The following is an 11,575-nucleotide window of genomic DNA, read 5'->3' on the forward strand; positions in this document are numbered from 1 at the left end:
TATGACTATTCATTTCCTGGGTGAATGAACTGGGCAGTGATTAAAAAGGGTGTCGTGCATGACTTGACAATTCAACATCCCTTCATTTTCCTTTACAGTGTTTATGGCCTGGTCTAGACTGGTCTGCCTGCTTTAGTTTTGTTTAGTCTCGTCTGGTATACTCATGTATAGTTTAATATGAACCGGTCTGCCTGCTTAGTGCTTTAGCTTAGTTTGGTGAGGTCAGGTAAATCTGCTTTACTTTACTCGGGTGTGATGTGCTGGCACAGACTTTTCTAGACATCCCGAACCCCTCAAATTGTATCATGGTTGCTTTCCACAACTCTTTAATACACACATATTTCCCCCAAATAACCTTGAAGATTGTCTTAACCTTTAAAATAAATGCTTTCACAGATGCATAGAACAATTACAATCGTTGTACATCATGAATAAATATGTATTATGTGTTGGCTGGCTGACACAATTTTCTACCTAGGTTCAGTGTGTCCTCTTGATGCGTGACACAAACATGGGCCCCCAGGTCTTGCCTGGATGAGGGACCACTAGAATCCCACTGGGGGCGTGGCCAGGCGGAGCAAAGGTGAAGTGGTCTGAGAGTGGGAGTACCAGCTCCTCCTCCAGATCATCAAGCTCCGCCCCCGGAACCGACGATAGGACGGCCTCCACCACTTCCTGATTCTCAGCACGGGACAGAGTACAGGTGGAGTACACAACCACACCCCCTGGACGCACTGCTTGAAGAGCTGACCTAAAGTGGTAGGGGCAGGAAGTGAAGTCAATGGGGCTGTTTTTCTGCTGCGCCTCTGCTGTAAACCATCAAGAGGAAACAAGGGAAAGCATGTTCTCCCCTAGCTACAGAAAATCCAGTCCTTTCAGAACAATGGCAAAGGAGAGGGTTTGGTAAAATCCAAAGGTATCTGATTTGGATGTCTACCTGAGCAGAGCAGTTTGAAGGCTGGGTAGGTTCCTCCTCTCTCTCAGCCTGGGCGCCCCCTGCTGGCTCAGGGTGGAAAACAGCCAGCTACGGTCATTAGAACATGGAGCATCCACCAACACCTGGGGAGAGGGGAGGGAAAGACAGAGGGAGGGATGACGATAGAAAGATAGTATAGAATCATTATAGGGGTGTTAACCAAGACCGAGGGAGGAACAAAGCGAGAGAGCAGCGTGTGATGGTGGAGGTTTGGGGGAGACACAGACCCCCTTGGAGAGATGAAATGGTGAGAAATCTGGCAACAAAAAGTAATCCTACACCTTTCTTTGTCCTCCCCATCTTGATTCCTTTATCTCACTCTAGCTACCATTTTCCTCTCTCTCTCTAATCTTCTCTTAGAAAGAGATTCGTTGGGGTTATTCCTGATTTTCTGCTAGTCTCATTATCCATTGGCTCACTTACTAACAGCCTCTTAGCAGTTTGCTAGTTTCCTCAGATACACACAGCCCCCAACTGCTCAGCAGTTATCTCACTTAGCACCACAGCCCTGACTGCTGTAACTAATGGCAGTTAGCTTTTAGCATTTAATGCATCTGATAAAAGCGTCTGTTAAATTAATAAATGTAAGGCACACCTGCTTATTGGAAAAAAATCATTTGGGGGGGAAGTTTCCTGGCTTCTGTGTAAACTGAGCAAAAGTGGTTAATTAAGTAAAATAATCTTAGGTTAATGGCTTGATTAATTTTGGTGCAGGAAAGCAAACCGAGTGTGGGTTTGCTACAAATTGATTCAAGGTTGACTTTGTCGTCCCACAAGTGGCTTGGACTTTTACCACATGCTGCAGCTGTAAAAGACAACCTTTCCACATACAAACGTGAATAAAAACATACAGCAAGGTTCCTAAAAGAACATTTTTACAAACACGTCACCAAGAGCAGAGATCTGCACCAATCCCTTTACATTTAGCAGACGCTCTTATACAGTGCACCTTACAGGTTAAGTACAGGGACATTCTCCCCGAGGCAAGTACGGGTAAAGTGCCTTGCCCAAGGACACAACGTCATTTTGCACGGCCGGGAATCGAACCAACAACCTTCTGATTAATAGCCCAACTCCCTAACTGCTCAGCCATCTGACCCCCCCTTTAACAAAAACAAAGATCCTCCTGTTTCCATCCTGTCCTCCTCCTTTTCTTATCTACAGATATATAACTGCTTTATTGACACAGGGACAAATACGTTTTTAAATCTGTTTTATCTGCAACAGAGGACACTGAATCTCCTCCCGGAGGGCAGTGGCTCATGCTCAGCATGTAGAACATGGGCTGGGTCAGTAACCATACTATTGGCTGGCCTTAGGGTAGCCTTTTCTTAAAGTCAAAGTAGACTACAAGGTTGGACAAAACCAATATGAAAGAGTGCATGTCAAGGTCAAACATGACTTTATGTCTTCATGCACTGTTTAAAATCCCACGTCTTTACCTTGATTAAGGATCAACATCACCCCCGTCTGGTCATCTGAATGAACTACAGATTAGGATTTTGGATTAAATGTGGGGTTTGTGTTGTGGAATCTAGCAAAGGACGTACATTATTTTTTTAAGTAGCAAAAAGATAGGAAATACTGGTTTGATTAGATTTGTATGTTTGTGTTCATCACCTTGTCATACATTCCAGGCTGACTTTCCCCAAATGTGCGACCATCTAGGTTGCAGACAGTGACTGTGTCGCTTAGCGAGTGAGGAAGAAAGGACTCCAGGGTTTTAACAAGCCAATCCCTCCTGTTAGGATCCACCTCATTACAACATAAAAGAGCTGAAACAACACAGGGAAACAGTATTTAGTCTCAGCAGATTAGTACAAGGCAAAAACTAAAGCAAGAGCAAAGTAGCATTTAATTGTTGCCTTATCACTGTGTTGTATTAGGCTGTATTGTACTGCTACTATGATGGGTATAATTAAATCAAGTCTAGAGCCTTGTCGACTTAAACAGGCCTTAAAAAGACATTTAGGCGAAAGAAAAAGAAAAGGTCAAATGTGTAAACCTATTTTTTTATAGGTATTGTAAGTCAAATAAAAAGTAAAAAAAAACCTGGGTGAGCAGTCTGCAGGATGGCCAGTGCTTTTCCTCCAGGGGCTGAGCAAAGATCCAGGACTCTGTCCCCATCTCTCACCCCCAGAGCCAGCACTGGGAGGAGGGAGGCTGCATTTAGAAGGTAGTACTGCTTCAACTGGCCCGGCCTGTGACTCTGGGAGGGGAACCGTACTGGGGAGGTGTGGATCAGGCACTGCAGGGAGGGGACAGGAGGGGGATGGGGAGATGGAGAGGGACGAGGAAAAGGGCCTGGGTCCGCAGAAGGCATAGGGGGAGGATTGTGGTGAGAGCTGGGCTCTGAGTCATGTTTTGGAATGGGGACAGGCAAATTCTGAAAGGGAAGAGACTGATTGGTTGAGAGTATGGATGGAGGGTTGGTGTCTAGTTGTGGTTTGTGGGTATCAACAGGGTCCAGGGTGTAGATAACTGAGCTGGGTAGTATGCTGGTGAAGCCTTGCAACTTGAGGATCTGTGTGATGTCTGCCACTGAAGTAAATCGGTTGAGCATGACGCCATACTGCCAGCACTGTGGGTTCAGCAACACAACCCTATAGAGAGAGTAATACATGAAACAGGACTTGCCAAGGTACCATGACTGCATAGGCCGTACACCATACACCAAATCTTCAAGCTAATGATGACAATTCAAGACAAATACTTTACCTTGCAGAGAGCCATAATGGGCCCAGTTCCTTGCTGTACTGTTGCTCAAACTGGTCCAATATGAGCTGGCACACCTGTCTCCTTTTTGCAGATTTTGTAATAACCTTTAATCAAATCACATTTTTTAATTAAAAACGCTGTATGGAACGTGGGTATCCTCAGTTAACAACACGCAGTTAATTTCTTACCGGTTGGACTGGGACCGTTGCCTGCTTTTTTGACAGTCTCGCCTTCGAACCGATGATAAATTTGCAAGATAATAATATTTGTAGATATGCAGTTGTTCGAACAGGAAATACTTTGAAGACCCCCTTACGAACATAGAATTCTCTTGAAATAAAAAATCTTTGCATTCTACATTCAATGAAACATCTTCTGGTCCGTCCTTTAAATATGCTCCAATTTTCTTTTACCGCTTAAACTCAGTTCCTGGTTCCGATGTTTCTTCAAATGCTGTTAGGATTCGTTTTTTTATGTTAAAGCATCACAACAAATATTTGTTTCTATGTCAGTCTTTTGGAATAGGCACGATATGAATTATATGTTTTAAGCAAGGGCTGCCCCAAAATACGTAACATTATACAGTACACGTGCTGGACAAATTATTGACACACGTCTCGACGTTTTCTTTTATTCTTGTAACAAAATTCAAACAAGGTATAAAATATAACCATACAAAAGCAAGAAAACTTGCTATTTAATCAGAGACGGCCTGCTGTAAGTAACTATGAAGCGAAGTAAGGCTAGACAGTAAAATGAGATATTGGTAGAGTACATGTATTTGTAGTCTCAAGAACTTGGAATTTATGTAAAAACCGATACAATATTTGACATTGAATGTATTTACTGATAGTAATACAGTAAAATAAAATTTAAATATTCTACAGCAAAATAATAAGAAACAGTCAACTGTGATGGGTTTGCTGGTTTAGTAATAAGCATAAAAATATTATTCAAAAAGTATTTTTCTTTTTAAAATATTCCATATTTTTTACACCTCAGATTTACCATTTACATTGTTCTGCAGCATTAAGGAGTAAATGTTAGAGTTTATGCATGATCCTATCCCTTTCAGCATACAAGACGGTGTCTCTTTAAATGTAATATTCCTCAAAGAAAATGGGTGGTTGTAGCCCTTAGTGTCTGCAAATAATATTTGCTGCACAGCTTATGAACTGCTATAAGATAAAGCTGGTAATTCAATACTCACTTAGGTGAAGTAAGACAGTCTGAACATTGGGGGCTATGAAACCACAGTAGAAAGCACAGTAACAAGCAAACAAGAGTTTAGTAAGAAAGGCCCTCACACTCAGCATAACTCCGTAGCTTTCGTATGATCCTCTTGATAATATATATTGTTTTACATGTATCTAATATTTATTATAGAAAATGTCTTATATGCCAGCAATATCCAGCTTCTGCAAAAATTGTGTGCAAAAAAAAGCACAATACAAAATATATTTAAAGTATCATTCAAAAGCATATATTGTTAGCTTAATAGTAAATGGATGATTTCGACAGTATACACATTTATGCAACAACATACCATTCAACATCTGATGTACACAAACAAAACAAATAAATGTACATTTATAATTGACATTAACATTCTGTGTCTTGGTGTAAACATATGTTATAAAGAGATGGGTTAGAGTTTAGTGTACAATAATACTGATATAAACAGTAAAAAATATTTGAGCAATTTCAGCATTGAAGTCCATGTTCTGAACTGCATTTATCAGTCTGGGAAATTATGTTGTTCGGTTCACATCCTTTGCTTCTCAACTGAACCATCAGCTCCACGTTGATTGGCCGTCGCATCTCAAGCCTTCTTCGGTTGGCGAGCCTTTTTCTATACAGCACGCACTTTGAACAGAAACCAAAGAAGAGAGCTGTGATTCGGGGGATATGGGTAGGGTCAGTGAACTGTCAGGTATGGAGGGGGTGCAGGGTTAGGATATGACATCATGAGTGTCACTGTTCGGACGCTGCCTGATCGCGACAGGGGGGAGGGGCTTTCCATAGAAGTCTGCGGAAGGGAAAGAGAGGAGGAAAGGCTGTGACTACACTAGAAAAGCCCAGGGAAACCTGTCTTCTGTAATACAAACAGATGTTGTGTCGTCAATTCTCAACAAAGAGAACTGAAAATAAGATACGAAACCCAATGTTATGTAAGAACAATTTGAGCAGACGTCCAGTTCAAAAAACATGAACGTGTATGTGGATGATGTCCACTGTGTCAACTGTGCCACACACACACACACACAAACCAACCATGGCCTGGAGGAAGCAGAATGGAGAAGGTGTTACAAGAGGCAAACAGCGGATGTTAGTGAAAGAGACAAGGGCACAGTCATGGATGCAGACAGTGCTGAATGATGAGGAAGTCAGCCCACAAGCAGCCTGGATCAGTGAGGGAGGTAGAGGGGGTTAGATGAGTGGATGAACAGAACAAGTGGATGAACATGATCCACAGACAGCCAAGTTAGGTAGTTGAATGGGTGGGTGAGTGGCTAGGAAGGTAGGTAGTTTAGTGGGTGGGTGGGGAGGTAGTTGAAGTGAGTGAGTGAGTTCACACACTGCCAAGATACTGTATGGACATGCAGGGGAGACCATCAGGACCGCAGTGTGAGAACACATTCATTTACCAGAACGTCTTGTGTCCATCAGTGGCTCCAGTTTAGGCAGCCTAGAAACTTTGGGAGTAGCCCAGCCGACTAAGAGAGAAAACAGTGACAGTAAAAAGGTGTAAGATGTTGCATAATAAATAAGTCAAAAGGCATGATCATGGCACCAAAGATAGTCTGCCATATCGAGCCTAGTTGCCAAGGGATTGAAGGACAAAGATGCCTTTTTATTGACAGTATTGTAACTCTCAGCATTCTCTCCTCCACCCAATCTTCTCCTTGCTAACTTCATTTCCTCTCCCATCCCCATGAAGAGTGAAGCTCCCGGGCCCATACCTGGAGGTGGGGGTGGAGGGGTGGGGCTTTCGGGAGCCCCCTCATCTGTCCTCAGGGGGTCCACCCTGTGCTTCCTCTTCAGACGGAGCTTCCTGGTCTTCTTCTTGGTCTGGTCGCCTGAAGCTGCACAGGGAGGAGGTGGAGGAGAGGGATTGAAGTGGGATCTCAAACGAATCAGATTGTGGCTTCTTTGCTCGCCACCCTCTTTTTTCGAACAACCACACACACACACACACACACACACACACACACACACACACACACACACACACACACACACACACACACACACACACACACACACACACACACACACACACACACACACACACACACACACACACACACACACACACACACACACACACACACACACACACACACACACACACACACACACACACACACACACACACACACACACAGAACACACCTGTACCAATGCTCTCTGGCGTTTGTCTCTCACTGTCAGGCTCCTCCTCCTCGTCTTCCTCCTCCTCCTCCTCCTCCTCCTCGCCCCTTGGCCGGTTGACACCACCCTCCTGTGTCTCATGCAACCTCTTCTTCTCCATCTTCTGTTTGTCTTCATTCTACACAACATGGCAGAATACACAGGTCTATATCCTCGACTGGCTGACATAACACAGTACCTATGTGTGCAGATTCATCTGACATATGTTTTCTAATACCTGACACTTTACAGTAAATGAAACAGACAGGTCACTGATTAACATGTATTTCATTGTACTTTGATAACTTAGCAGAATCAAACAGCCCATACACACCTCAGAGATCACGCTGATGATTGGCTGAAATGGGCTGGGCATGTTGCCATCATTAGGCTCCTCCACCTGGATGGGCCTGCCCTCTTGCTCCGCCTCCTCCTTTTCTAGCCTATCCCTGGGAAGAGAAAACAGGATGCCTTGTTTGCAGAGGAACGGAACAGGCACGCTCAGTCTCATCCTCTCTTTTTGTTCTCAGGTCTACTATACTTTCTATAGCTCTCTTTCTTCTAAGGTCCCTTTCTTCATTCCCTTCCTCCGTCACATTCTCCTCCTCACCTCTCCTCTCTTATACGCCGTACTCTCTCTGCCCTCTCTTTTTTCTCCTGTTCCTCCATGGCTCTCTGCTCTGCAGTGTCCTTCTGCACACGCTCAGTGATGGCCTCGTAGTCCTTGGCGATATTGTTGAGCAGCCAATTTAGGCCATTCTTGATGGACTTGTCCACCTTTTTGCCATAGCCTAATACGGCCGAGCAAGGCTCCTGAAACCAAAAACAAATACACAAAGGCTATCAGATTTCAATAAGAGTTCCTGTTAAGGAAAACAGATTTTTTAAATGTAATTTTCTTGCAAACCCAGCTAAAATGCATCATTGACAACATTGAAGTGTAAAGCTGTGGTCTATAATCAAAATTCACATGGGTTCTAACTTTGTTTTCACGAGATTGGTTTTGACTACAGCATGAACACAAAGCATGTAGCCCTTAACCTTAACATAACTTGCCTTGCCAATAACGTAAGACAAGAATGATTTATGGAATGAACAGTTTCCAAGAATTCTTTCAAAACACACAGGACACTCACAATCTGACAGAGACACTTGTTCTCGTTCACAAGCTTCTCCAGTGACAGGTTCTCAATAATGTCCGCCTCGGCCAATGCCCCTTCCCGATCCTGCTTGTTGGCCAGCCTGGGAGCCAATAGATAGAGGGAATGGAGAGATGTCAGAAGTGACTGTGTGGAAACCGGGTGAACTGACAACAACATGTGTTGTTTACAGAGGACACTTGAGTAATCACCAAATGCTGCCGTTGTAGTAGTTAGTGCTGCACTTTGGATTCTAGAAAAAAGACTTACACCAGGACAGGTTTGCCAGCGATGCGCGGGTGTCTGAGGACCTCAGCCATGGTGTCCCTGGTCTCCTGTATCCTCTGCACGTCGCTCGAGTCCACCACAAACACCACGCCATACGACTCAGAGTAGTAGTTCTTCCAAATGCCCCGGATCCTCTTGCCTCCGCCCAGATCAAAGATGGTCACTTCGAACTTGCCCTGCTTCAGGTCCACCTTTGAGAAGCCCACAGTGGGAGCTACGTCCTCTGGACTCTCTGAAATAGAGAGCACACACACATACACGGTTCTTTGTTTAGCACAGCATGCCTGTTGTCAATGGAGGTACAGACTGGTAAATGGTGAATTGACATTTCGGTCTAATAAGTAAAAAGTGGGACTCAATGACAACATTACAGAATTCTATGACTAAGCAATCTGGGAAAGTCCCTGTCCAGGAGAGGTCTTACCTCCTTGGATCCCTCGGACGGTGGCGGTTTTCCCTGCATTGTCGAGCCCCACCATGACCAGCGTCACTTTCCTGTGAATTCAAAGAGTGATGGAAATTCAACAGAAGTCTTGAATTGGTAAAGCTGGTCTCAATCGACTCAGTGTTTATGTTGTGTTGAAATCATCCATGTTAATTATATGGGGATGCCTGGCTTGCAGTCTGTCGCCAGACATGAACTTGTTGATGCGTTAGTCGGGATATTGTCAGTGACTGGTCTAGGCCTAAATACATGATATACTGATTGCAGAATATGCCATGTTGTAGGATTGCAGGATTGCAGAGTAGAGAAGAATATCCACAAGTTGAGTGAGTCAGCATTAAGCTCTTTAAATCTGTCCATCTACGTAACCTAGCCACAAACACACACACACTCATAGTGTAATGCAGTCATGCAGCGTTGACAACAGAACATATCACCTCCCCCATTGACGCCACACAGCTTAGTTGAGGCAGTCACTGGGAAGGCTTTAACATATTTTTCCATTCCATTCCAACTCGCTGTGTAGTTTCAAACCTGACAGGTAAAAAAAAAAAAAAACTATTTGCAACGCAAAGCAGACGCTTTAAAAATGTTGGGCTAGTTTGTTGGCAATTCCAATGTCCTATTCAATGTGTCTGATAGAAGGCCAATGGAGCCTCAATCGCTGAAGCCCATCTTTAACAATGAGCATGCACTTAAATGCATACAGCGTCTTTCACAAATCAACTCACAGAACAAAACAAGGCTAATCTTTACATTGCTAAATATTGAAAAAGTGACTCATGTCAAGTAAAATAGGCACACACACAAATAGTATGCAGACAAATGCACAGAATATATGGCAAGAGGGGACATACAATCATTGGAAACGAACACACATAGCCTGTAATCAACCTCCATCTTCAAGTACTTAACTACGGCACTTGCGCCGCAGGGACATCAAGCGCACTATCCAGTGGACGGTCCTCTGAAGCCAAGTGGCCTTCATTGGGAAGCCTGTCGACCAGACCTGCAGTGGACGGGCCTTTGAGTATCCCTGTCTGTCCCCTAGAGTCCGGCACCCACCCCTGGGCACACCACGACCCGCACGACCCACATACATACAGGCAGAGACAGTCAAACACAACCTCCCCCACGCCTCTTAGGCCAGGTCTTGGATTAGCAGAGGATTACTCCCTGAGCATATGGTTCCTGAAGTGAACCATGTGGTACCACCAGCTTCCAGATACTGGCTCTTAGTATCATACTGTCTCAATGGATCACCCTGTGGCCTGGCTATCAAGGTCTAAGTGGGGGAAGAGTGATGCAATAACAATTTCTTTGGCCCCAAGTGACATGCACCATGAGTGATGTGATTAAGCAAACAGTAGGCTGGTTAGTCCCTGATTGGGGAAACCCCACAGCAAAAGAGCCAGGAAAAGCCCCTCTCTCACCTCACGGCCCCAGTCTCAGCCAAACATTGCAGATAGGCTACTATAAATAAATAACCATATAACGAGTTCCACTCTTTTAGCATAATGGTGTATATCTGAAAGTCAGTAAAAAATAAATAACTGTCACCATCTGGGCCGCTTGTAAGGACAGGTCATTGCATTAGACACATTAATAGGTGACACTAGTTGATTCAATACAAATGTATCTACGCTCATCATTAGTAGCTATATTCAATTCAAATTATAGACAAAATGTTTACAACTCACCTTGCAGGCTCACGCCAGCGTTTCATCCAATTGCAACAATTCGCCATCAGACTGAACATTGCAGTCAAAATCCAAATAATTTGAGGAAACGGATCATATGGCTTTCTTCCCTATGTTGATTTACAATGAAACGCCATCTGTATTTCACCTAGCTAATACACTACTGTACCTAGCTCTAGTTAGTTAAAAACACGAATGCCAAAATATGTAACCAAAACCTTCGTTTGTAATATTGGTAAACTGCAGTAGATTAACTATCTACGTGGCTGTGTTAAACCTAGCCATAATCATCGCCCCATTTTGGTATTTTCTGCAAATAATGGGTTCATGTTAAGCCTATAGCTAGCTAGTACAGTACTGTTACAACTATAGTATGGTAGCTACAGTAACGGCAACGTCAGATAAAGCGAGTTAGCAACGTAGCTCGCTCGCTAGTATGGAACTTAAAGCTAGTGTTAGCTAGCTCAGATACAGTAACGGAGCAATAGCTTATCTGCGTTGCGTGTGCATTAACTAGCTCTAGCAAGCTACACTACTGTATACTAGTACAGCAGCTCTTTATCTGGATCAAAGCTTGTCGGCTTTACACATATATAGACTACCCACACTACGCTGGAACCAGATTCAAATCAGAAGTGTCAAATAATTGCCAATCAAAAGATCCGTCCAATTAAACCATCCAAATTCGTAGAGAAATGCAGCAAGCTAGCACTCACACTAAACATTTTGCTAGCTTTGTTTATGCTATCGATTTTGCTGCTATGGCTGCAGACTTGCCTTCGTCATTTCCGATGTTTCCTTCAGTGGTATGACCGAGCAAGTGTGATGAACGCAATTTCCGTATTTCTTCATAAAAAAAACATTGTATTTGAACTCAGACCAGAAAGCGACACAT

At 43.7% G+C, this 11,575-nt stretch overlaps 2 protein-coding genes across 6 annotated transcripts; both read right to left on the reverse strand.

The window, feature by feature from the left end:
* Positions 1–323: 323 nt before the first annotated feature.
* Positions 324–3,784, reverse strand: nsun3 (NOP2/Sun RNA methyltransferase 3). The gene is made up of 5 exons (XM_067260746.1): positions 3,695–3,784; positions 3,029–3,579; positions 2,597–2,751; positions 938–1,059; positions 324–751 (listed from the first exon to the last, which is right to left on the reverse strand). Exons 2-5 carry the CDS (start codon positions 3,537–3,539, stop codon positions 481–483), a joined length of 1,059 nt encoding a protein of 352 aa, XP_067116847.1. The 5' UTR covers positions 3,540–3,579; positions 3,695–3,784; the 3' UTR covers positions 324–480.
* Positions 3,785–4,318: 534 nt separating this feature from the next.
* On the reverse strand, positions 4,319–11,414 carry arl13b (ADP-ribosylation factor-like 13b). 5 transcript variants are annotated; one of them, XM_067260319.1, is made up of 10 exons: positions 10,681–11,414; positions 8,960–9,030; positions 8,518–8,767; positions 8,245–8,350; positions 7,719–7,921; positions 7,443–7,557; positions 7,091–7,247; positions 6,658–6,780; positions 6,343–6,411; positions 4,319–5,560 (listed from the first exon to the last, which is right to left on the reverse strand). In XM_067260319.1, the coding sequence occupies exons 1-10, from the start codon at positions 10,737–10,739 to the stop codon at positions 5,547–5,549; spliced, it is 1,167 nt and encodes a 388-aa protein (XP_067116420.1). In that variant the 5' UTR covers positions 10,740–11,414; the 3' UTR covers positions 4,319–5,546. The 5 variants fall into 5 exon arrangements, with proteins under 5 accessions (XP_067116420.1, XP_067116419.1, XP_067116422.1 ...); XM_067260318.1 differs by having other exon boundaries at positions 4,319–5,723; XM_067260321.1 differs by lacking the exon at positions 10,681–11,414 and adding an exon at positions 9,418–9,482 and having other exon boundaries at positions 4,319–5,723.
* Positions 11,415–11,575: the final 161 nt, after the last annotated feature.

The sequence above is a fragment of the Osmerus mordax genome, chromosome 22 (genome assembly GCF_038355195.1).
Source record: "Osmerus mordax isolate fOsmMor3 chromosome 22, fOsmMor3.pri, whole genome shotgun sequence".
In the NCBI taxonomy this organism is placed as follows: Eukaryota; Metazoa; Chordata; class Actinopteri; order Osmeriformes; family Osmeridae; genus Osmerus; species Osmerus mordax.

Excerpts from the sequence above, each read along its gene's own strand:
- nsun3 (XM_067260746.1), bottom strand. The coding sequence starts at position 3,539 with ATGCTCAACCGATTTACTTCAGTGGCAGACATCACACAGATCCTCAAG. Across the intron at positions 2,752-3,028 it reads CCTGCAGACTGCTCACCCAG|CTCTTTTATGTTGTAATGAG; the intron begins GTTTTTTTTTAC and ends GTGTTGTTTCAG. Across the intron at positions 1,060-2,596 it reads AGCCTGGAATGTATGACAAG|GTGTTGGTGGATGCTCCATG; the intron begins GTGATGAACACA and ends CCCTCTCCCCAG.
- arl13b (XM_067260318.1), bottom strand. The coding sequence starts at position 10,739 with ATGTTCAGTCTGATGGCGAATTGTTGCAATTGGATGAAACGCTGGCGT. Across the intron at positions 7,558-7,718 it reads CGGCGTATAAGAGAGGAGAG|GGATAGGCTAGAAAAGGAGG; the intron begins GTGAGGAGGAGA and ends TTCTCTTCCCAG. Across the intron at positions 6,781-7,090 it reads GCCAGAGAGCATTGGTACAG|CTTCAGGCGACCAGACCAAG; the intron begins GTGTGTTCTGTG and ends CTCCCTGTGCAG.